Below are 26664 nucleotides of genomic sequence, written 5' to 3' on the forward strand. Positions count from 1 at the left end.
TGAAAAATGATAGTCAAACTATATAGTTAAAATCGTTCTGAACCTGCAAATACTAAAAATTTATATTGTATTATTAGTGGCTAATTATAATTAAATATTCATTTAAAACAGGTTGTAGATGGAACGGCAGACTGCGTTCCGGCCTGGCTCCCGGCCGCCTGGCTACCTTTACACCCGAAATAATTACACAGAAACTGTATTCTTTTAAACACTGCTTGGCCCATTGGCTCTAGCCTCTTACTGGCTAGCAATCACATCTTGATTAACCCATTTCTATTAATCTGTGTAGCACCATGAGGTAGTGGCTTACAAGGAAGATTCTATCCTGCTTCCATCTCGGAGAGGAGAGCTATGGCATCTGCCTGAGGCGTCTGCCTGACTCTGCTTTCTTTCTCCTACAATTCTGTTCTGTCTACTCCGCCTACCTTTTTCTGTCCTATTAAAGGGCCAAGGCAGTTTCTTTATTAACCAATGAAAGTACCACATAGACAGATGACCCTCCTCCATCAACAGATTTTTGTTAAATAGATTATTTAAGTCTTTTAAAATAATAGTAAGCCAGGCAGTGGTGGCACATGCCTTTAATCCCAGCACTCAGGAAGCAGAGGCAGGCGGATCTCTGTGAGTTCGAGGCCAGCCTGGTCTACAAGAGCTAGTTCTAGGATAGGCTCCAAAGCTACAGAGAAACCCAGTCTCAAAAAAAAAAAAAAAAAAAAAACTAAAATAATAGTAAAAAGACAATTTTTTAGCCCCATGCTTCTTGATACTAGTAGAATATTCTATATTGGGCTAGGGGCATGGCTTATTGGTAAAACTCTTATTTAGCTTACACAACAATGCTAAGGCTTCAATATCCAGCCCCACCAGTGTATTATTTTTAACAAAATATTTGGAAAATACTAAGACTCGAACAGAGTATGTTTGGAATATGTATTCATCTCAAGGGACAAGATTTACCCACTGATTTCAAACATCTCAAAGCATTATTTACAAAAGAAGAGGAGTTGAAATTAAATGTATCTGTATGAAGGAAAAATACTAATCCCAAATACAAATGGGCCAGGATATGAGAGTGTCAATACAGTCACAAATGCTATTCTCTAAATCTTTAAGGACAACTTTTTCTAGGACTACAGGTAAAGCCAATGGAATCTAAAGCTCAAAATTTGAGGAAAAGACAGTATTTGTTGTTAAAGTTTTTAGTAACTTTAAAAATATGATTCACTGGAAGCTAGAGATGGCTCAGTGATTAAGAGCACCTGCTGCTCTCCCAGAAGACCTGGGTTCAATGGCAGCTTACAACTGTCATCAATTTCCAGTCTCAGGATATCTGATGCTGTCTTCTGATCTTGGATACCAGTCAAGTACATGGAACACATATACATGGAAGTAAAACACTCGTGCATATAACATTAAATAAATTATTTTAATTAAATAAGTAAAAATGAAAATGCATTTGATTTTGAACTAGAGAGAACTCATTAGATAAGAGCATTTGGTGCTCTTCCAGAGGACCCAAGTTCAGTTCCTGGCAGCCATGTCAGGTAGCTTACTTTGGGTGCCTATAACTTCAGCAAGGGGGCACCTGTACACATATGGCATATGCTTACATAGACACAAACACATACATATAAATAAGCATTATATATGTTTGTGTATATAATTTCTGGCTAATTATGTAATCACATGTAGTAGAAGCACCAAAAATTAGCTATTACATATATTTCCATTTTCAAATCTTTCTCTCCATACCTGAGAAAGTTCTCTGGAGGAATATATTAGTATATAAGAAATGAAGAAAATTGGGGCTGGAGAGATGGCTGAGTGGTTAGGAATGTGTGTTGTTCTTGCATAAGACCCAAGTTCAATTCCCACCACCCACATCAGGCAGCTTACAACAGCTTGTAACTCGAGCTCAAGGGGATGGCCCTATCCTCAAGTACACGCATATACAGACATGCACACAATGTACACATTAGTAAATAATAAAAAAAATAAAAAGGACTAGAGAAATATGACCGAGGCTAAAAGCACGGCCTGCTCTTTCAGAGATGCTGACTTCAATTCCCAGCAACCACATGGTGGCTCACAACCACCTGTAATGGGATCTGGTGCCAACATTATACATAATAAATCCTTTTTGAAAAGAAAGGAAGGAAGGAAGAAAAGAGAAAAAGAAATGAAGAAAATGGGAAAGGGCAGCATTTTAGGATAAATGTAATGGTATATTATGATAAAAATATAAGAAAAGCAGTTTCTATCTGTAGGCACTGCTAGAATATAGAAATAGTTCCTACTATTTATTATGAATTAATAAGCTTACTGTTTTCACCCCATTAAAAACTAAATTAGCTAGGGTTGTAGCTCATTGGTAGAGCATTTGTCCAACATGTACAAATCCCAGAGTTTGGTCCCTAGCACAGCTAGCTAGATAAATAGATAAATAAATCAGAATTAATATTCAGTGAATTTTCAGTTGTACAGATTCGCTGCATAACAGGCTAAATTCATAACGACTTTATTTTCTGTGGCTAGAGGGTGATGAAGAAGATGAAGCTAATAAAATTGAAGCCTTACATAAAAGAAGGAACCTACTTGCTGCCTTCAGCAAACTTATCATTTATGATATTGTTGACATGCATGCAGCTGCAGACATCTTTAAACACTACATGAAGGTATTGTTTCATATTTTTCTCCTTCCTATGTGGTAGAGAAATAGGTAATTAAAATGAATGAATAACTGAAGGTTAATTTAATAGTTTTCACCAGTGTATTTTGGGTAGTTTTGTGATGAATTTTCTCATTGGTAAACGTTTATCAGTCTATAGTATTAATTTATTATTCAATACAGTATGAGTTCCTAACACTTTCTTGGCTTCTCTCTTTTTCTATAAGCTCCATTTCCTGATCTAATAAAATCAGTGCTCAGAACTCTGGTATTGCCAGACAGGCTCGGAAAGGAGACAGTACTTACCAGAGTATGTGCCTTGTTCTCCAGTCACAGGAGTGTTTTCTCTTGCCACTGTTAAGAATATTACTTGTACCTTTTAGTCATTTGTATATTTATGTTTTTATATCACTATATAGCTTGAATAACTGTAATCCCAATCCAAATTTGAGTCTTCTTGTGCACTCAAGATATGGCTGGCTTTAATGTGACTCAGTGGCACTAAGCATGCCTAGCATGTTTGCAAGCCAAGTTCCATCACATCACCACCAAAGAAAAAGAGATTTTAAAGCCACTTGAGACTTCAAAACAGTTTTGGATTTAAGTGTGTTCTACTAGGGAAAAAAACCTAAATTTAGATCCATGTTTCTCACCCTCCACAAAACATTAACTCATAGTGAATCAAAGGCCTAGGCCTTAACTGAAAACCCAAATACTGAAACTACTAAATGAAAACATTTTAAGATACAGGCATTGTTAAGAACTTTCTGAATAGGAGTCAAGTAGGCAAGGAAATTGCTCAGATTAGCAAGTAGGTAAGAACTTGTCATTATCTAGGTTATGCATAATCACCAGAGTGAAAAGAGCCTGCAGAATTAAAAAGATCTACTTATCAGACAAGGAATTAATATCTATAAAACGAATGCCAAAAATCAAAACTGTCAATCAACAAATTGTACTGGGAGATAGATAGTTAGCTTTTTAAAAGTATTTGGCATTCTTAGCCATCAGGTAAATATCAATCAAAACAACTGTGAGATTCCAGCTAACCTCCAATCAGAATGTTATCATCAACAAAATAAATAACTCTAAATTCTTACAAGGATGTAGAGAAAGGGGAACCCACATCTTATTTACTGTTGCTCAACTGTGAACTGGTGCCTCCTTTATGGAAACAAGTATGGAGGTTAAAATAAAGTTAAAAAGTAGGAACCACCATGCCAAGTAATACCTTGTTACCTTTTAGATAATGTGCCTTCTATCCTGTTATGAAGGATAAGGAACTAGAACATGGGAGACAGCCAAGAGGATCATTGTGAGGAGCTCAAGGTCAGCCTAGTTCATATACCAAGCAAGTTCAGTGTCTCAAGACAAGCATGAACAAAAAAAAAAAAATCAAACATATAAAAGAAGAATGAGAAAACATTTTTCCATATATATATCACTTCCTCTCCTGAGATTTTTAGCTTTTTATTAGTAACTTCATAATCTTAAATTTCAAATCGTTAATGTAAACAATACCATTTAACTCTTATTTTGACGATGAAGAAATAAAACTATTGATAGTAGTTACTTTTTCTTTCTCCAGTGCCCCCCTTCCTTCTTTTCTTCATTGTTTTTCAAGACAGTATTTCTCTGTGTAGCCCTGGCTGTCCTGGAGCTCGCTCTGTTGACCAAGCTGCCTCCCCAGTGCTGGGTTTGAAGGTGTGCACTACCATGCCCAGCTTCACCACTATAGTCTTGTCATGGAATTTCCTAATCCTAAAGTGTGTTTCCTTTTTATCTCACAGTATTACAATGACTATGGTGATATCATTAAGGAAACCCTGAGTAAGACCAGGCAGATTGATAAAATTCAGTGTGCTAAGACCCTCATTCTCAGTCTGCAACAGGTAAGAAATTTGGGAGGGAGGGATAGATAAACGTTTTCTGTACTTGTTATGTGCTACATGTCTGTCATATCTCATTTAATTTTTAATACATAGTGTGCTTTATATCTTAAATAGATGAAATACTAAGGAGACTGACTCTTGGGCCAAAGGAAGTGTTATATTGGAAAATTTGAGAAATAATAATTTGCTGCCCTGAGTTCCAGGTCAGGCTGGTGTACATATCAAGTTCTAGGCTACCCAGGGCTACATAAGACCCTGTCTCAAAATAATAATAATGGCTTTTAAAATTAAAAGTAATTATAAATTTTATTTAATTAGCCGGGCATAGTGGCATGTGCTTAATGCCAGCACTTGGGAAGCAGAGGAAGGCATATGTGTAAGTCTCAGGCCAGCCAAGGTGATACAGTGAAATTCTGTCTCAAAATAAATTTCAAGAAATTGTTGTCATTGATATTCAAATAAGAAAATATACTGTACACATTGCATAAGTAACCCATGATGGGAATTTCTAGAAATAATCTAAATGTTCATCAGTGGAAGAATAGTTAAATAAGTTGATACTTTGAAGTAGCTAATTTTGTTTTTCTTTTTATTTAGTTTTTTAAGACAGTATCTCGCTGTGTTGTCTAGACTGAGCTAAGGGATCCTCCTGCTTCACCCTCCCAAGTAGTTGAAACTGGGTGCACATTCAACTGTATCCACTGAAAAGTTTTTGCAACTTAAGGGAACAAGTAAAGCAAGTTTCAAAATAAAATAAGTAGTATGGTACTATTTATTTAAAAATAAGAGCTGTATGTATAGATAATAGGAATAAATTGACCTAGGAAATGTTCAAAGTTTTAGAATTGAAGGCTGTTATATATCACTGTCTATTAAAAAAAAAAAAACATTTTAAAGTTTAAGAATTTACAATTTGCTACATTGATTTGAAAAATCTGGAGGAACCATTCCTACTATTTAAGGCATAGTCAGGTTCAGGACAGTGTGTTACTGAAGAACATTCCAGAGATGGACAACTGAAAGCAGGAGTTCTCTCAGGTAGGTGGGTGTGATGAATGTGACGTAAGAACTTGAGAATTTACTGATGGTTCCCAGAGACTCCAAGTGAAGAACACAAATGTAAATACGTCCCAGGGCCTATTCCATTGAGAAACCAGGGAAATGAACTCTTGGCTTGCAGAGGAAATAGTATAAACAACTTAGGTTGCTTTTTTAACATGCATATATATTATAGAAAATGAATGGTTTGCACAGGAGAGAACAGTAAGCAGGAAGCAGAACTCTTCAGTAGGTAAAGCCTTATGTATGTCAGGAGGGAATGGCTTTAGACAAGTCTGTACCCTTAATACCTTGTAATCTAGAAGGTAGATTTATACAGGCACAGCTCAGTGTCTAGATTTGGTAATGGGATGGTGCTTTAATATTATTACTGCTCTGAAGTTTTATTTTTACTTTGATAGAATGTATGCCACAAAGGTAATCACCAACCTAAGACATTTTGAGTGTATTTTGTTGTTATGTTGAAAATATCTTATCCTTTTATATCCAACAATATATGAATATTTAACTGATATTCTGGCCTACAATATAATAAGTGAAAAAAGTTCTGAAACCTTTATATCATACATGCTTGTAGCTTTATACTGTGTTTCTGAAAATATATCTTCTATTATATTACCGATTCTAAAAGTAAATAAAATTTCAAATATTTCTTAACCATACTTTCTTTTTCTTTTTTTTTTAATTTATTGCCACCAGTTATTCAATGAACTTGTTCAAGAACAAGGTCCTAATCTGGATAGGACATCTGCCCACGTTAGTGGTATTAAAGAACTGGCACGTCGCTTTGCCCTTACATTTGGATTGGACCAGATCAAGACCCGAGAAGCAGTTGCCACGCTTCACAAGTGAGATAAACAACTCCTGTTATTCAGGTTTACTGGAATATAAATAAACAACTGTTATTTGACCCATTTTTAAAGTGATAAATACAGAATTTTCAAACTCTAAGATCTTAAACTAGTAATGTAATTGGGTAGCACTATCTTATTTTAAAAAGGCTTTCTCAACCTCCTGTGGGGGTTTTACCCCACCTTCTATAGTATAAAGAGAAAAGTTTAATAACCTGTTCGTTGGTCTGTAAGACTATGATAGGTCATGTGTATTTAAAAAGATGCAATACTTTCCAAAGCTTCCTGGTGAGCATCATACCTCCTAAACTAACTGGAAACCAAGTATCCAAATAGCTGAGTCTTTGGAGAATATTCTCACTCGAACCATTACAGACATATACTGTACCACACAGAGAGAGCTGTTTTCACAACGCTGGTTGATACCATGAGTAACTCCCAGAAACAGATTTCCTGCCAACCCAGTTGCTTTCCAAGGTTTTATAGTACCCTTACACATATATTGGGGCTGGGCAGTGATGGCACATGACTTTAATCCCAGCACTCAGGAGGCAGACGCAGGTGGATCTCTGAATTCGAGGTCAGCCTGATCTACACTGTGAGTTCCAGGACAGCCAAGGCTACACTGAGAAATTCTGTCTCAAAAAAAAAAAAAAAAAAAAAAAAAAAAATAGCTAGATAGATCATTAAATTAGCATTATTTTGCCATATGTTTTACCATACTTGTTTTGAACCTCAGTAGCAATTTTACTATGTTTCCAAATGTTTTTATAATATTTGCCCTTTGAGACAACTACACTATCTGAAGAAATTAAAATGTTATTTTCTTTAAATTCAGGGATGGAATAGAGTTTGCCTTCAAATACCAGAATCAGAAAGGACAAGAATATCCACCTCCTAATCTGGCTTTTCTTGAAGTACTAAGTGAATTTTCTTCTAAACTTCTTCGACAGGACAAGAAGACTGTGTAAGTTGAACATACCAACAAAAGTGATTTTTAAATGGCACAGTTGAAACTTTTTTTAATCATTACTACTGATAATTTAGTCCCTGGTAGTAATAAAAACCATTTGACCTGGAATGTGTAAGATGAAATTAAGTAGATGAAAATGATTCCTTATTCTATAGTTTAAAATGTGTGAACTTTACGTTATTTTTATATAACCCATATGTACTCTTACATTAATTTAATTTTATTTTTATTCTCTATCATCTTATGTCAAGTCTATGTCTATTACTGTGTCCACTTGTGCATCCTGTCACTCGAGAGCCTAAGGAGGAAAGTTCCTACTCCACTTTGGCTATGTATCCAAACCTTAGCTCCACTGTCCTACCAAAAATAATTGGCTTTTCTTATTTTTTTAATTTAAAACAGTCTAAAGAAGTCTGTCATTTTCAGAAGATGTTGATGAGATGTTGTAATTAGAGCAAAGTACTAAACTTCTAAAGGGAATGCTATTATATTAAATGCCAAAATTTCTAAATCAGTAGATCAATTAGTTACAATGATAAATTTGAGTAAGCTAATGTGTATATAAATAGAAGTAATAGTTCAAACAAAATGTTATTTTCATTTTACTAAAAAAAAAAAAAAAAAAACTACTAGTAAGCCCGTAATAAGGTCATGTAATGTTATCAAGCTTAAATGCTGTGTTAGGGGAGCAAAACACAAGCATGCAGGCTAACAAATAAGATGTGGTGAGCACTAAAATGGGATATGTTAGAGAACAGCAAATGTTAAGTATTTGGTAGGAATGGGGCGGTTTGAAAAGTAAATTTTTATTTGATTGGTTCTGTTTCTATTTTATAAGGGTTTTTGTAGGTATTTTTATTTTTTAAGAATCTCATGCGCATATATATATAATGTATTTTGATTATATACACCTTCTATAACTCCTCTTCCAACTCCCTTTAGGGCTCCCATCAATAATATATTCCCCTCTCAACCTCATATTCTCCTCCTCCTCTTTCTTCTTCATTCTTCTTCTTCCTTAAGAGAAGTGACCTTCTATGCTGGAATATTAACTGCCTTGATGTTATGTGGCGTTTCTGCAAATGATAAAAGTTGATGAGTCCTGTGACTTGACGTTTACAGAGGACTGCTTTGGCTATTTGGAATAGTTTATCTTCAAATTTTTAGGATTTCTAATCTTATAAAAAAAAATGTCACTGGCATTTTCTAGAGATTGTGTTAACACCTGTAGATCACTTTGAATAGTATAGACATCTTAATAATAATGGATCTTTCCAGTTCATTAATTCAGATGTCTTTGTGTGTTTTCATTTTGGCCGTTTAACTTATTTCATCAGTGTTTTATGGTTTTCTTAGAGATCTTTTGCCTTTTTATTAACTTTATTCCTATGTGCTGTGTTATTTTATACATTATTATTATATCTTGGATTGTTGCCCTTATTTCCATTTCAGATAACTGGCTATTGGTATATAGCAATTCTACTAGTTTTCATGTTGCTTTTGTGTCCTACAACTTGAGTTCATTTATTAGTTGTAATAGTTCTTTGATAAAGTCTTGAATTTTATATATAAGATCATACCATCCTCAGACAATTTGACAGTTCCCAATTTGAATGTTCATTATTTTTCTCTTATCTGATTGCTTTGACTAGATCTATTTAAGTACAGGTGATTAAAAAAAATGGGCCTCCTTGTTCTAGATCTAAAGGAAAAAGTAGCTCACATAAATATGAAATAGTACATTTTTTTCCTAGCATGCTAGTGTAAAACTCTAGGTTCGTTTCCTAGAAATTGGCTTGGCAGAGAGTATCATATATAGTCTTTATATTATGTTTATGTACTTCCTTCTATGCCTAACTGATTCAAAGTTTTTATTGTGATGTTGAATTTCATTGAATGACTTACCTGCATTTATGGAGATGATCAAATGGCTTTTATTGCTCATTCTCTTGATGTGTTATGCTTATTTGTTTGTATTTATTATTTGTTGAACCACCCATGTATCCCTGAAATGAATCTTTTTTTTATTTTATAAAAAAAATTGTTTTAATGTTTATTAGTGTTTTGGGGTGGTTACATTTTATGTTATGTTCATCACTTAGCCTGTTGTTTTGTTTTGGGTTTTGTTTGTGTTTTTGTCTGACTTGATATCCAGATAATGATAGCCTTGTAGATTGCAATTGGAATAACAAGTATCTGATTCTTTAAATTCTTAGTAGAACTCAGCAGTAAAACTATCTGATGATTGGCTTTTCTTTGACTTAAGACTTTCTTTTACTGATTGATTCCCTTTTCACTATTGGGCAATTCCAATTTCCTGTTTCTTCATGGGTCTACCTTGGGGAGGCCTATATGTCCATATATTTGCCATTTGTTTTATAGGCTATCAAATCTGTCATTGTACAGTCATTTGTTCTTTATTTCTTTAGTAATATCTCCTCATGGTCTCTAAGTGTTTCTCTCTCTCTCTCTCTCTCTCTCTCTCTCTCTCTCTCTCTCTCTCTCTCTCTGTTTTTTTGTCACTTGCTTTGTTTGTTTTCTGGTTTGGTCTTTTGAGACTGGGTCTTACATATTGTTACCCAGAATGTTCTGGGTAACAATATGCTAATCTTGAACCTATGATAATCCTCCTCTCTCAGCCTCCTGAGTGTTAGGTTTACAGATGTGTACTGCCACATCTGTTTTCTACTCTAGTTTTTATTATTTTTCCCTGCCCTAATTTAAGTCTAGTTGGATTCTTTCTTTCCAGCTTGCTGAGATGCTGTAATAGCTTGAGCTAAGGCCGCTTTTGTGATGTAAATGTTGATTGCTATAGACTAAGTGCTGTGCTTGTTGCACCCTTAGTTTTGGATGAGTCGGGTTTCACATTTAATTATTTCAACAGCTTGTTTAATTGAGCTGGAGATATGGCTGGGCAGCTAAGAGTAAGGCTGCTTTTTCAGAAGACCCAGGTTTGATTCTTGACACCTACATGGTGCTGACAGCCTTCATAATCCTAGTGCCAGGGATTGGGCACCCTCTCTGACCTCCCCCCCAGCACTGCATGTATGTGGTGTATAGATATAAATATATATTTAAAAAATAGGACTTTAGTTTCCTTTTACTGTTTTTGCTATATTTGTTGCTATATTGCTATATAGGTGGTAAAACTTAAGAACTGATATTTTCTTTCACTGTCTACTTTGTCATTACCCTCTTTGTCTTTCAGAAATTGAGGTCTTTGATCCAGATAAAATTGGATTTTGTTCAGGGCTAGAGATACAGATCTGGTTTTGTTCTTGAGGAGGCAGATACTCAGTTTTGCAATTACCAGTTGTTGGACAGGCTGTCTTTTTCAGTGTGTGTTTTTTACTTCTCTGCCAAAAATTAAGGAGGCTTAGTTATATATTTTGTTTCTGGGTTCTCTACTGTGTCCTATTGGTCTACATGCCTGTTTTTAGGCCAATACTAAGCTGTCTCTGTCAGAGTAGCTAATATACAGCCTATTCTTTCAGGTTTTTCTGTTTTGTTTTGTTTTGTTTTGTTTTTTGTTTTGTTTTGTTGTAGGTCCTTTTGCATGTATGAGGTTTGCTGTGTCTGCTTTCCTGGTTCCATGTGATCCTCTTATGGAATGTGTTCCTTACTACCTGTGTTATCTTGGATAAAATGTTCTTCTTTCTCTGTGGACAGTATTCCTCTTAGGATGTTCTGGAGTTCTGGCTTGGTAGTTACGAATTTTCTTAGCGTGGACTTCTCAAGAAATAGTCTTATTTCTCCATACTTTATTTTGTGTGTTTCTACACATGAACATGTATGTATACACATTTACACATGCAAATGCCAAAGTGCATATGGAGGTTAGAGAGCAACCTGAAAGAAATAGTTGGTTCTCTTCTTTCATAAATGAATTGTACTCTAATTGTTCAGCATTTCTAGCCCACTGAGCCTTCTCCATCTGCTCTGTCCATAAATTCTAAGTGATAATTTTACAAGATGTGGTAATCTTGGTTTATAGTTATTTACTTTCAGGATTTGAAATGTATAATTTTGTGGTTTCCTGGCTATTATGGTTACTGATGAAAGATCTGGTATTATTCTGGTGTTTCTATGTATGTGAATCACTGTTTTTCCCATACAACTTTAATGTTGTTACTTTGCTTTTTGTATCTTTTTATGCCGTGTCATGATTCTAGTTTGTCATATCTATTTAGAATTCTAAATGTTTCTTGTATTTGGATGTCTGTTCTTTCTTAAGGTATTGGAAATTCTTGACCAAGTTTCAATAAGTAGATTACAAAAGCTTTTTACATCTCATCCCCTCTCCTACCTCATGAGTTCTTATGGTCATTCATTTTCTTGACTGTTTCCCATTTCTTGGATGATTTGATTACTGTCATGACCTTCCTCCATCCCGAGGATACAGTCTTCTCTTCAGTCTTGTCTTTAAGTGATGGTTTCTGCTCTCTTCTATGACTGATTCTTTCATTACCTGAATTTCTGTTTAGTCACAATGAGCAATAAATGAAATAGAAGTTGTCAAAGACCATGGGGGTATACAGCAGGTGACAACTAGTGTTTAGATGTCAACCCACCAGAAGAATAATTCTCTGATGAAGGAGAATCCCGTTCAGGCAAGGCTAACAGGACCACTGACTCTGAAAACTATTGCTCCTGTCTGTAATTTCATATGTGCAAAAGGTATTGGTGTCTCACCAATACCTGTATTACAGTGTGTAATCTCAAGTATGTGTATATGTAATCTCATGATTACATATCAGTCTTATGGGCACATATATCCATGGATGGACAGGAAGATGACTTCTCATTAAGCTGTATAATTTTGATATATAAAAATATATTAGAATATGTTTCATAACTAGATGTATTGTCCCATAAGGACTGTAAGATACTTAAAAGCTTGGCTTTGTACATTTTACGCAGACTAACACAAGAAAACAACAATTTCTCCCCAATCTAAGACAAACTATACAATTAGCTCATTTTTACCTCAGAGTAAGTTCAAACTAGACTGACTGTTTCTATAAACAGATCATAAGCTAAAATCTTTACAGATAAGCATAAGGACAAAGTCACAGATGTCTAACCAAGGTTATTAACAAAAGCAACCTAAGAGACTATGCCAAGTCTCTGCTTGCTAAAGTCTGCTGGTAAAGACCTGACTCTGTGTGCAGATCTCTCTGTAGCTTCTCTGACCAGCTACAGTCTTACACCAGAAACCTTGAAACCTTGCATTACACTTATAAATGGTTCTGCCCCTTATCATTTACTCAAGGAATGCGCTACCGTAAGAGGTAGCTTTGTAACTTTTTTTATTATTGTCAAAGATCCACTGTTTACATATAGCTATGTAAAACAGAGAAGAAAGAAATAATTAGAACTAGTAGGAAGGAATTAAGAACTAGTAGGCATTGTGACTTGACTAGAATTGGAACTGTAGAGATAGACCTACAACAGAAGTGCAGACAGGAAGAGTAAAGAGCGTGACTCAAACAGCACGTGTATGAATTTATTCCCTACTCTCAGACAGAGAAACTTTTTTAACTTCAGTTTTGCTACACTGTGCACTTTCTCCTCGAACCCAGGGTGTACCCTTGAGAGCTGGTCTCTCACGCTAGCTACAGTAAGAGACTGTTGTAGTCTCAGTGTTTCTTTCCCAGTGGTGAGGTCCCGATTACTGTGTTTACCTTAGTTCTGTCAATCTGCAACAGAGAGTTCTCAAAAAGGTCTGTCATATGTGAGGCTTCCTGCTGCTGTGGTCATGGTGGGAAGCATTAGTTAGGAATCCCCTCCGCTTCAGACTCCCTTCCTCCTCTTCTGCTGTGTCTCCACAGCCTGTGCTGCTTTGAGTTTGTTGCTCCCATCAGGGTGCTCTGTGTTCCACCATGCTCTTCATGGGGTCTCAAATCTTTGCCCAGTTATTCTCCCAGCTTTGAACTCCTGTACCCTATTTCTGGTTCTGAGTTCCTTGTCTTATTTTTGCATTTCTGACAACAGAAATTGCCTGTCCCCAGTTCCATCAGTTGTCTAATGACTAAGAGTCCTTGGGCACACTTCCCTGGAGGCAGAAAAATCTAAGATACAATACACCTCCCTCCCTCCCTCCCTCCCTTCCTCCCTCCCTCTCTCTCTCTCTCCCCCTCCCTCCCTCTCTCTCTCCCTCTCTCTCGGTGGATCTCCTATATTCCAAACTAGCCTCAAACTCTGTAGCCAAGCAACATCTGATCCTCCTGTCTTTACCTCTTGGGTGTCGTTATTACCGGCCTGTGCTATTGTGCTATTTATTCAGTGTTGGGGGTCAAGTCCAGATTTTCATGCATTGTGTCTCCTTTAAGTTCCTTGAGTTCTTTAATAAATTTTATGATTTTTCTCTTAAATTCTATGTCCTGGGTGTTCTATTTAGAGAATGTGTCTATAAGATTAGTATGTTTGATAGGAAACATGCTGTCTTAGCTGTGTATGTTATTTTTGTTTTTATAGCTTGACTTGGGCGTTGGCCGTTTTTCTTTGGCTCTATGTCTAGTGTGAGAATCTGTTCTACTGTAGTGTAACAGATTGCTACATTGCAGCAGCTGCATGACCAGAAGCAGGCAGAATAAAGCTGGTGGGCCTTTGAACCCACTTTCTTCATGAGTCACTTTTAACTGGTAAAGGCACTTCTTTCCTCTCCCGTGCTTTTCTCCATCTGTTGTCATCTCTGCACTCACAGGCCTACCTCCAGACCCAAGGATAGTTTGGGAGCCATCTTTGCCTGGTCCAGTTAAACAGCCCACCTTCCTAGAGCAGTTTCCACAATACAAAGCCATACTAGTCGGTAAATGCAAAGACAGCTAGGTGTGGCTCAAAGACTTACCAATGCTCTTCTTACCAAGACTTAGTAGACTTCCTTGAATATTTTTGTTTGTCATATCGTCTTAGGACAGTTTGCAGATGTTAAATTATTGCCTTGAAATTTTTCCTAGTTAAAAGGTTGTTATGCTAGGGAAAGGATATGCCAGATTCCTCAGTCTAGTTTTTCTGAAATCCTGCCCTGCCCTTATTTGAATACCTTTAAAGAAACTCGGAATCTTTTGAGGCAAACTTAGCAAAGGAAAATATAGGAAGATGCCATGTGTATACACACACTCACTCCCACATGCACCCTTACTGGCGTATACTTCCCTTTCGTGGACGGCAGGAATATGAAACACAACTGTGGGTATGTGAGCGCAGACATAAACGTCACTGCTGTTCTTTGTATGTTTGCAGTCATTCGTATCTAGAGAAATTCCTCACTGAGCAGATGATGGAAAGGAGGGAGGATGTATGGCTTCCACTCATTTCCTATAGAAATTCATTAGTCACTGGGGGTGAAGATGATAGAATGTCTGTGAACAGTGGAAGTAGCAGCAGTAAAACGTCCTCAGTAAGAAGTAAAAAAGGAAGACCCCCACTGCACAGAAAGCGAGTAGAAGGTAAGTTCTGGTCTACACTCTGAGGCAAGTTACTTTGCCTGGCTTACAGAGAATAAGTAACAAGTGATTTATTGAAACAAGATGCTATAAGGCACATGGTGTCATTATGTATTTGCTACCAACTGAAATATCCAAGGACAAAGGTTGGCTATGCAGAGTGAGGCAGAAAAGAAACGTGATGGAACAGAGAACACATAGAAAGGGACAAAGCAGTTATACACACCTATAAAGTTGATCTCTAACTGTATGACTAACACGTTAAATTCTAAAATAAGAGTATTATATTAAAATACATCTTAAAATATGCAAAATCAAGCTTAAGAAATAAAATGACCTCAAGCTGGATGCAGTGGTATATGATTGCGATCCCAGCATTTGAGAGGAGATGGAGTTCAGGGTCATCCTCAGCTATGTAACAAGCTTGAGGCCAGCCTGAGCTACATGAGTTCGTTTCTCCCTCTCCAAATACACACACAGACTTACCGTATTCATAGAGGATTGTTGGTAATTTGAGAGTATACCTCTGCAACAAATTAAGCATACTAGACTACCTTTACAGTTCTGTCATTGCTTGAGTAATTTATCTTTATGCCATAAAACAGTGATGGCCAACCCTGATTTATAGTATACCTTCTTAGACTATAGGGAATAGGGACTCGGATTATCATGACAATCTGAGTAATGGGTATTCGCATATTTTTTTTAAAAAGACTAAAAATTGCACTGTTAAATATTTCTCTGAAGTTGACTGGGGTGCTTCAAAGTAAACGTGCTCATTTTCCAAGTAGCTGCTCATTTCCCCATGCTTCTCCTGATGAGTTCTCATAACTTCTCTTCAGTTACCAGCACCGCACCCCTGCTCCCCAAAGAACAGTGACAGCACAGGTTTGCCAAACTCAGCGGCACACTTAGTCTTAATGCCTTTGCTTACTGGAGAAGTATTGACTATTGATAAGGACAAACTTTAAAATCAGTTTCCTATTTCAAACCTGGCTTTTGTTTTGAACATGTTATTTAGCCCTCTCTGAGTTTTAATAATTAATTGAATGAAAGATATCAAGTATCTAGAGTACTTTGCCCCTCAGTTGCTATGAATATACAATTAAACATAGTATGCACTGTTACTGAGCACTGTACTTGGCCTGTAAGTAGCATCAGGTAAATGTTGTCTATTTTCAGGATGTTCCCAAGATTTCACAGTAATACCAGTCAGAAGTCTAATGAACATTATTAATATTGAAGTCTAACAAAGTCTCAGCATCCTTTGAGATGTCCTTTCACATTTCAGCTTTGATACTTTTAGTTAAATATATGTATCTTTAATCCTGTCTTCATACTTGAAGAACCTGGACTTTCCTCCAAAGAACGATTCTGGTTGCTTTACTTTGAAAATACCTTTTATAACAACTTCTGTCAAGGCTCTCCATATCTACAACATGCTTTTCCCGTACATACTTTTCTCAACTATAATCTTTTTTTGGTTTTTTGAGACAGGGTTTTGAACTCTTTGTAGACCAGGCTAGCCTTGACTCACAGAGATCCACCTGTCTCTGCCTCCCATGTGCTGGGATTAAGGGCATGCACCACCACTACCTGGCTCAACTATTGTCTTATTAGGTAACATGTACTAAATTCTTACATGGTTTTCATGTATTTTATCATTTGCAAATGTTGTATTAATCAACTTATTTCCACACTGTTACCCATATTTTATAAAGAACTAAGCCTTATAGATTTTAAGTTTTTTTATTGTTTCTATTAAGCTTTATATTTTGAATTTAAGAATTTAAATTGCCTCATATAACTCACTAATAAACAGCCAAACTATCGTTTTTAAGACTATCTACATGTGGATTGGGTAGCCACTTTGGTAATTGTTAAATGGTAAAAGAAAACTTGGCTATGTGGATGTGAAGGTTCGAGATTGTCAACATAGGTTGTGAGATGAGCCCCTGGATGGCCATTTCATCCATTCTGAGCTGAGGTGACGGTTTCCACTGTCAGAGCTCCTCTCACTGGGGAGTCTGTCTCTAAAGGTTAGGAGATGGTTTCAAGGAGAGCAAGCTCCTGAGGGTAATTCAGTCTCCAGTGGGCACTTTCACAAAAAACAGGACTAATGCCTTCTGCATTATTTTATCAGGATGGCTGAGGTATGCAAATGATGTTTGTCAGCTCCAGTCTACAAAGCATCCTCAGGAGGGAAAAACATGACACCTCACTTGCTAGTGTAAGACAGTACATAATTTAGTTTCAAGTAAGCAGGATTGATTATATTTGCTCAGTTAAATGCAAATGTAATTAAAAACTGGATAGGACAGTCAGGTTCCCCAGAGAGACTTAAGATCATGAAAACTATGAGCTTTTCTATCGCCACGCGTACAGCCTGGCAGAAGGAGCAGCTTCTCCGGTGTTCATTGTCTACTGGTATTAACAGCATTTGCTGATTTCTCTGTAAAAGCCAGTCTTAAGTATTGCCACCTGGGATACCTTGTAGCTCAGGCAGCTGGTACAAAAGCAAAAGAAGGTTGCCGAGGGCTCTGGTTAACATAACTCTTCCCCTCTCGGGTAAATAAATCCTCAGATATAAGGAGACAGGAGGCAGTATGATATTTGATGCCTATGATAAGCTAATAACCTCATTTAATCCCTGTAGTTTCTAAGTACTAATATCCTCATTTTAGGTATGAGAAAACCAAACTTTGTAAGAAGCCATTAACATAATGCAAAGTCAAAGAAGAGAGTTGTGGGACTGGAATGTAAACTGCTCCAGCCAGGCATTGGGCATGATAGCCAGGCTGTAATTCCAACACGTAGGAGGCTAAAGCAGGAAGATCTGGAGTTCAAGGCCAGTCTGAGTTACATGAAACCTGTTTCCAAAAGAAAATACCACAGAAACTGAAACATAAGCTGGGCATGTTAGCACATGTCTGTATTCCCAGTATGGATACGCTGCAGGAGGATGGGGAGGTCAAGGTCCTTGTTTCATGGTGAATTTGAAGCCAGCCTGGGCTACATGAGACTATTGAAAAAACAAAACAATAAAATGAAATAAACTAGGTGGTCTAACTGTAGAGTCAAGCTTTTCAAGTGTTAAACTGCCACCAGAGTTTGCTCTGTCTCTGATATTTTGAGACTTTAATTGAAATTTTGCAGATGAAAGCATGGATCACGCGTGGCTAAACAGGACTGACGCCATGATTCAGACCCCTGGAGCCCTGCCAACCCCACAGCTCACCTCCACTGTGCTTAGAGAGAACAGCCGCCCCATGGGAGAACAGATCCAGGAACCTGAGTCTGAACATGGTTCTGAGCCAGACTTTTTACACAAGTAAGTACTAGAAATTCATTTCCTTGGCATAAAACTTCTGTTAAAGTAAAACTAAGAAAAACTGAGCACATTGCTGGTGAGATCTTGCAGAAATGAAGCTACAAATGGAGACAAGCTATATAAGTCTGCCAACAGTGCTGTGGACATCTTTTTCTGAGAGTTCACACTTTTATTGATCAAATGGGACAAGCATTTCTTCACCTACTAAAACTGCAGGAATATGTTAGAATAGAAAAATTTTTAAGCCTTTGAGAGCGTTTGAAGAAACTTTAATGTCAGTTAGTGCTACTAAATAACGTTTTTTGTATATATGGTAGAAACATCTTGCCTTGTCCCATGTGTTGCTACTAAAAGTATGTTTTTGCCCTTTGTTCTTTAATAATTATATTTTCCTCAAGGAAAAGTTCACAGACCTTTGAATGAACAGCGTCTCACCAAGTGCACTCATTTTGCTTATGCATGCACTGGGTACATCTGTTTCTTTAATGTGTGTTATTTCCTTGACAGGAGCCTGTAAGAGCTTTCTTAGGCTGTCTGTAATGGAACCTCAGATTGTGCCATATTTATCATCCATTTGATGATTTTATTTTAAAGCTAGTCATGGTGGCATACTCCCATAATTCCAGTACTTGGTAGAGGCAGGAGCTCAGAACTAACCTGAGTACACAGTGAGTTTGGAACCAGCTTGGAACTACATGAGACTCTGTCTCAAAAGAGAAACAAAAGCTCTGTTTGTGTTGCCTTTGTTCTTTACTTGTATTTCTGTACATAGGATACTGATGTGAATTGCACTGATGGGTAAGAGAAAATTCCTATGAAATTAATATATTGAAAATAGAGACAATTTTAGAAGTATTTTAGATCCTGGGTTTTCATAAGGCAACACCAAAGAATCTTTCTTCCAAAAACCTGAAAGGATAATCTCTGTCAGTCATTGAATAGCTGAGCCTATTTACGTTGTTAGGCAGCAAGAGTTTTACCTACGTCCAGCCTTGCATAGATAAGGATGCAAGTACGCCTGCTGTCCTTCCTTCCTGGGAGCTCTTCCTGCAGCAACCCGCCTTGCTATCCTGACTTTACTGTTTATCAGTCCCATTGGCCATGGACTCTTCTGTTCCCTGTCCCTCTCCATAAGTCTTTCTTATCACAGTGGTGACGCCCAAAGGATACAAAAACAGCTACTTAGATTCCATGTGACAGGTTTTTATCTGCCGAACAACTAAAATTTACTAACTATAAAATGGGGTGGAAGTAATGCCATTTCTCATGTTCTTTTAAATATAGAATATAGGTGAAGATTTCACTCCATAGCATTAAGAAACTATGCTTCATAAGGACTTCTAAGTACTAAGAAGAGATGTGCTATAGCTTTTTCGGTTGGTTGGTTGGTTTTGGTTATTCAAGACAGGGTTTCTCTGTAGCTTTCGAGCCTGTCCTGGAACTCACTCTGTAGACCAGGCTGGCCTTGAACTCACAGAGACCCACTTGTCTCTGCCTCCTAAGTACTGGGATTAAAGGCTTACGTCACCAAAGCCCAGCATTATATCCTTTTTTTAATGCTACAGAGTTTTCAACTCTCATTATGTGTGTTCCTTAGGCACTTGCTGCCTAACTGTGGACACACATGAATGGTGTAGTAGCTTGAAACAAGTCCGAGAATGCCCTTATTTGGCAAAGGTTATGGGCATGAAGCTAACACATAGTCTAAGGATTAACAGCACCCCAGCCTGTTTCTTGTGGACACTTAGAAATATTTGGAAGCAATTGACTTTGTTATTTGCAAAGCAATGGAATAAATCTAAGTCCCTTACATGAAGATTTAGCCAGCCAGCTGTAGCTTAATTAGCATAAAGGTAATTCCCTGTATACATTATCTGTTGCACAAATTAAATGTAGTATTCTTTCAGTCCCCAGATGCAGATCTCATGGTTAGGCCAGCCGAAGTTAGAAGACTTGAATCGAAAGGACAGAACAGGCATGAGCTACGTGAAAGTGCGAGCCGGAGTGCGGCATGCTGTGTAAGTGTCAGTGTGAGCACCACGAGGACACGGCAGCTGCAGGGTCCTGGGCGCTTGGTCTCTGCTTCTTAGTCGTAGAAATGGGTTCTGATATTCTGCAGCGCAGCATGACAGTAGAGGGCAGAGCACTTGAAAGCTTTCTGCGCTCAGATCCTAGTGCTGCCACTCTCCAGATTTATAAACACAGCCAAGCTCTGAAACACCTGTGGCTTGGATTCCTTATCTGTAAAATTGAGATATGATTGAACAGAACTTAGAGGGAGTTGATAACACAGCTTAGATACTTCATTATGTTTATGTATTTTCTTTTTAATTTTACTTTCTGTTTAAGTTGAATGGAAATTTGAACCAAAGGAATAATCCTTTTGTTGAGAATAATCCTAATTTTCTTTGAGTTCAGTACCACAGTATAGTCTGTAAGTCATAATTAGAAAGCTGCTCCAGGCTGGGCAAGTCTCAACAGCTTTCTGACCACCTTTCTGTTTTTACCAGTCGGGGTCTAATGGAGGAAGACGCTGAGCCCATCTTTGAAGATGTGATGATGTCATCACGGAGTCAGTTAGAAGACATGAATGAAGAATTTGAAGACACCATGGTTATTGATTTGGTAAGGAAATTACTGGAATTTTTGTTTGTTTTTTGGGTGTTTTGTACAGTATATAAGGGCATTGGAGTTAAAAATTATATTCTTGCTGTGGGAGAGGACCTAGATGAGGCCTGGTGGCCTTCAGTGGGCGTCAAGATGAGCTTATGTGGTTCTCGGGACTGTTTTTAAGCAATCATTTTGGGTTCTAGCCAAAAAAAAAAAAAAAAAAAAAAAGCTAGGTTTTTTTTTTTCTTCTTTCAAAAAGATCTTTTGGCACAGCATGTATATTTGGCATGTTGTATTTTAAATTGGAACCTGACAGTATATACTGTGTTCCAACATGTGACACTCAAATATAGAATGTGGAACTTGTATTCTCAGTTTACAAAGAACATCTTTGAGATAAGGTTAATCTAGACTAGCTAAAAGAGATACAAAGAAAGTTTTTCATGAATGGTAAAACTTGAAGCTGTGGTTATTACAGTTTTATTACATGGTGCAACATGTTGGTACATACCTGTAGCACCCAGGAAGAGATTGGAATTTGAGACAAGAGGATTATAAGTTTAAGACCAGCCTGAACTACATACTGAGATCGTGCCTCAAAATATAAAGCACTGGGACTGTGGTCAGTGGTATATGTGTGTACCATGCCCACGGACCCTTGGTTTAACCTTTAATACCAAAAGCAAGTAAAAAACAAAATTGTCATTGGTAATAGGTGACATTAAAATGTAGTTATGGCTGAAATGACGTGAAGGAAAAAGAGCTAATAGAGTCAGTGAAATAAGCCTGACTAAATATTTGGCAGTTGTCAACCCTAGGCGGCTGGTAGATGAATATTAATGTTCATTATGCTGATTTCCCAGTGTTGGCCACAGCTGCCAACAGTTGAGTGGCTTAAACTGCCAGAAGTCAAGTGAAACAGAGTTGATTTTTGAGTATTCCTTTGCATTAGTTGCCTGGCTTCTTCTAGTGTCTTTATGGGCTGGCAAGATGGCTCAGCAGCTAAATCTGCTTCCTACTGCGCTTGATCCCCACAACTCCCATAGTAGAAGGAGAAAAGGACCCCACTGTCTTTCATGGTCCTTCCTGGAAGGTTGCCCCAAGGACTCCAATCATTTGACTTGAAGCTCTCATCTGTTTTACTGCAGTTTCTTACTACATTAAACCCTTTTTAAAAAACCTTGTATCTAAGACTAGGCACAAAAAGCTGAAGGTGCTATAGTGAAATGTGTGTGTATTTTATAACTGTGTACTTCTCGTGACTTTACAGTTTGAAATACTATTTTTTGTCAAGTTTTATAAAAATGCAGAATTTTGTTTTACTTTTTTTTTAAGCTATATTGTTAACACACAGAACACTTCATTGTTTTGGGGGGGAAGGAACATGTGTCACTAGCAGTGTCTCCCAAGATGGATGAATGATGGTTCATGATGGAAAACATCTTTCCCTGATAATTTTGAAAGACTCCTCTTGGCTCTCAGGAGAGACGTCCTGATGATGACATATGTGGCTACCATGGCACAACATGCCTTGTGTGGGAAAAGTAAATTCATTTTTATATCTTTCTCCCCCTATACCATCAACATAGACTTAACTCCCTTAAGACCAGAGACCTGTTGGAACCTGACCCCCAGAATTGGTTTTGCCAGTCTGTTGGGCAATCTGGACTTTGCAATGATATTTATTGAATGTCTTCAAAAGCGCAGCAGTTCCTTTTATAGAAGATTGTAGATCTTCAGATTGATAATTCTGCCATTTTCATTTCATTTCCTGAAAGTCAGGGTCAGCTTGTGAAAAATTGAAAAACATCCTCAATGTGAAATGTCAGCCCTCACTCTAAGCTCCTCCCCCTTTTCAGAGTATCGAATCAGGTTTAATACTGGCTTTCTGAAGGGAGTTTGAAAGTTCTTGTATACTGTTAATGATTGTCTGCCCATGTTCTGCCTGGAAAACCATGATTGTTTATGAAAAGTGTCTTTAATAAAGCTGGATACAGTTTGGCGTGGGGGGGGGAAACGACCTTGTATCTAAGTAGACTCCCGTTCTGAAGTTCCAGAAGTAAGCACTTCAGCATGTAAATCAAAGATGACATATTGTAGCACATATTATTCTGCCTGTTTTTAATTTTCCAACATGAAAAGTTTTGGCATAACTTTTATAGAAGTTTCTCACCCTGTTCCCTCCCCAAAAGCATTCCATCTATGTACTTTGGAGAATTCACTGATATTCAACATGTAATTCATCATTTTTGTAATTACTCTGTCTTCAAAGGAAAGGTTATTTTCTATGTTATAAGTCCAAATTACATTATTTCCATACAATTTTTTTCACTAAAATTTTAAGTTTTGGGGCCCGTGAGGTGGCTACGTGAGAGGCACTCTTACTCACCTTCCAGAGGACCTGTGTTCAGCTCCAATAATTCATATTGGAGGTCTCACGCCTGCCAGTGATTCTAGCACTAGGGGGTCCAGCAACCTCTTCTGGCTTCCTGGGCACAAATCCACACAGAGATAAAAAAAAAAATTGAAAGAAAAAAAAGGAGTAGTAGCACATGCCTCACTCATAGGCAGAGGCAGAGAGAGCTCTGTTAATATGAAGCCAGCTTGGTCTACACAGCAAATTTCAGGCCAGCAGCGAGTGGGGGCTACAAACTTTAAAAAAAGTATTCATTGAAAGTCTTTTTCTCTTTTGATAATTCAAATACTTCTGCATTTCTTAAATCTATGCTTTTACATAAAAGCCAGTTTAAATTTGACTCTTAATTGTTCCTATATGTTAATATACTGTAAAAAATACTAGCTTTTGTTACAGTTCATTTCACCAGAAAATTAAATAATTCTCTTTTCAGCCCCCATCAAGAAATCGGCGAGAAAGAGCTGAGCTGAGGCCAGACTTCTTTGATTCTGCAGCTATCATAGAAGATGATTCAGTAAATATCAGATCATTACTGCTTTTTATTTATACTTCCTTGGCCCTGGGGATACATAAAATAATTGTTTTTTTTTTCCCCCCTAGGGATTTGGAATGCCTATGTTCTGAAGTCTGAAGAAAATTTACAAATCTGGAACTCTATTATTTAGAGCTAGAGGCCTATATACTGTGATAGCTTGTATGGGGGAAGAAACACTTTTGATGTGATCTGATTTGTTTTGTAATCAAATGATTAAAGGTTGGTCCCTTTTGCAGTGACAGAGCAGCATGTCAGTAACCCACGGAAATGTTGGTGAATGTCACCTCGGAAAGACTGACCACCAAAAAAGTCATTTGTACTCTAATGTTGGACTTATCTCAGTACAGATGTGTGTGTGTGCTTTTCTGAAAGGAGGAAGATATTTTAAATTTTTAAAACAACTGTCAAAATAAACACTGTTATACACCTGTTTTATGAAAATTCAGCATTGAGTAAAAAAATATTTTTAACTTTATTTTCCTGTTGTACAATTTAAAAGCCGTTTTAACATTTTGCCTTTTTATGTTTTAAAAGCTAACCATTTTTATTAAATATGAGTAAGCAACTCGTTCTAATCGCCGAAGAGTGTTTTTGGAGCTCACTGGATTTGGTTGACCATATAAAACAGAAACATTGATGGAACAGAGCATGGACAGACTAAAATAGAGTTCTAGAACATCGTGCGTCTCTGCCAAAAACCACACACCCTCTATGGATGGATGTGAATTCCCAGATTTTATATACTCTTGAATAAAAAGGTTTATTTTTATTTATAAGTGGGCATAAAATAAATGTCCATGCAGCCATTTTTCCAACAGATGCTGTACACCGTTCATTTTATATAGAATAGGGAGATTCAAATACAGTGCATTTTCTATTGGTCTTTGTTCTGTGCATTTTTAGCAACTTCTACCAGCAAATAAAGTATTCTCAGTAAAACAAAAATGGTTCTCAAGTCATCGGTCTTGGTGTTTCTAACCACTTGTTTCATGCCCTGCCAAAGTCAACTTACACAGAATTCCATTTCCGTGAAAAGTTTCTTTGCCATTCAGAAGTAATTTGAAGACATGTAGCTGTCTTCTTCCCGTGCATTGAGTAGATCCTGAACCCACTAACTTTGTGAATTTGTTTACCAATCATAGAAGTATGTGCTGCATAGAAGTCTGTGCTTAGAGGGTTACCTTGATACAACTACATTTCAGTGTTAAGTGTGCATATTAAGGAAAATTCTTTTGGAGAAAGAAATTCTGAATCTTCAGGACAGTCTTCAGTGGTTTAGAGTTACAATCTGCTTACTTTTTTATGACTTGCTATTGTTTTTAAAAGCCCACTTAATTTTTTCCTGATTTTAATGTAGGCCTCCAAATTTCCAAACCAGTCCATCCACAGCTGTTTCTGGGCTGGTTTTTAAAGTAGCTGTAACAGAATCAAGAGGCTTTCCCTTTTTACCAAAAATGAAAGGCAGTTTTTAAAAAGTATGTGAACTCTGATTTATATTTTGTGTGGGAAAGCAAAACATGATTTTAGTCATCCTTTTAGTAGACAAGGTTTTTCTCAACATTTGTACAGTTTGGAGGAAAAAAACAAAAACAAAAAAAAAAGAAAGAAAACTTGGTCACCAAAAATGTTTTACCTACTATCTCAGCAAGTCCTAGACTCCAGTTAAGAGATCTGGGGTCTTGCTCTCTCCTAGAAATGTGGGCTCACTGGAACTGAAGGGGCAGGGATGAATGGACTGTTCACCACAGCCCTGCCTGACTGTGGTTCTGGCCAGGGACCCATCTGTGAGGGGCCCTGGAATAAGCACAGACTAATCCTCTGTTTTATTGACAGTCTCCTGTCAACAACACATGCTGATTTAGAATTACAGACTACCATGCACCAACAAGGTTTCATCTCCAATGGGTTTCCAAGTTCAGTTTGAAGTCAATCAAATTTTTGTATTTTCAGTGTCTCCTTGATTGATTTTGCTAGTAATTCTGTAAATTGTACATTTGCAATATGAAGTTTTTTTTCCTTTTGTACAATTTGAAACTGATGCTTCACCTTTCCTTTAATAAACTATTCAAAATCAGGCTTGTGGGAGTCATCCTGTTGTTGCTCCTGGGCAAGGTTTAAGGAGACTTTCCTTCCCTGTGCCCTTGAGAGTTTGTTCTTTCAGATAATTTGTCACACAACAGCAAGACTTTCGTGTTAGTGTTTTTGGTAGGTTTTGTTTTGAGACAGGGTCTCACTTCAGACCAGACTAACCTCAAACTCACAGATCTGCTCCCAGATACTGGGAGTAAACATTTACCACCACACCAGGCTAAGATGTTTTATTTTTAAGAAAAAAAAAATGAGAATTGTTCACAAGTTTTTAATTGCTCAGGTTTCCCTATAAAGAATGATAAGGCCAAGTCCTCTTTCCTCCTCCTAAGCTCCTGTGGCACCAGCCCTTTGGCAATTTCCAAAATTCTGCATTCCTGCAGAAGTGAAAGTTTCTTTTACCATTGGTGCCAGACCTCACTCTAAATTGTTTATGACTTGGCCATGTCCTTTGTTCAAAGGTCATTAAGTAGCCCAAATGCCAATATAGAAAAGGTAAGGACATGGGAGATAGATAAATCAACAGGGCAACCAAGAAGGGGATGTATGTTTAGACATCTGGAACAGATGACTGAGCTGTGACTTGAGTAGTCTGCCACTCTGTCTTGGCACCCAGGTAAAAGTCCATCATTAAAGGAAGAGTATATGTATTATTTATGGACATGTCAGACTCATCACTAAAGCTGGGTCTGAAACTGAAGATCCATGAAATGCAAGACAAAATGAAAAGCATAAAAAATACTCAGTGAAACTATACAAAAAATTTTCCTGAATCTAAAGAATCTTGAAGTAC

At 37.2% G+C, this 26664-nt stretch overlaps 1 protein-coding gene across 4 annotated transcripts in view; it reads left to right on the plus strand.

Annotated features, from left to right (window-relative positions):
- Positions 1-25857, plus strand: part of Stag1 (stromal antigen 1) — a 324710-nt gene extending 298853 nt beyond the window's left edge. For 3 of the 4 annotated variants that reach the window (XM_038322525.2, XM_038322526.2, XM_038322528.2), the window contains 10 exons: positions 2536-2675; positions 4459-4560; positions 6319-6467; positions 7309-7437; positions 14689-14894; positions 18048-18222; positions 20130-20240; positions 20733-20847; positions 23682-23762; positions 23849-25857. In XM_038322525.2, the coding sequence (XP_038178453.1) occupies positions 2536-2675; positions 4459-4560; positions 6319-6467; positions 7309-7437; positions 14689-14894; positions 18048-18222; positions 20130-20240; positions 20733-20847; positions 23682-23762; positions 23849-23872 (1232 nt within the window). In that variant the 3' untranslated portion in view covers positions 23873-25857. The remainder of the gene's footprint in view (positions 1-2535; positions 2676-4458; positions 4561-6318; positions 6468-7308; positions 7438-14688; positions 14895-18047; positions 18223-20129; positions 20241-20732; positions 20848-23681; positions 23763-23848) is intronic. The other variant, XM_038322527.2, reaches the window with a different exon arrangement.
- The last annotated feature ends 807 nt before the right edge of the window (positions 25858-26664 follow it).

Source organism: Arvicola amphibius, chromosome 3 (genome assembly GCF_903992535.2).
Source record: "Arvicola amphibius chromosome 3, mArvAmp1.2, whole genome shotgun sequence".
Taxonomy (NCBI): Eukaryota; Metazoa; Chordata; class Mammalia; order Rodentia; family Cricetidae; genus Arvicola; species Arvicola amphibius.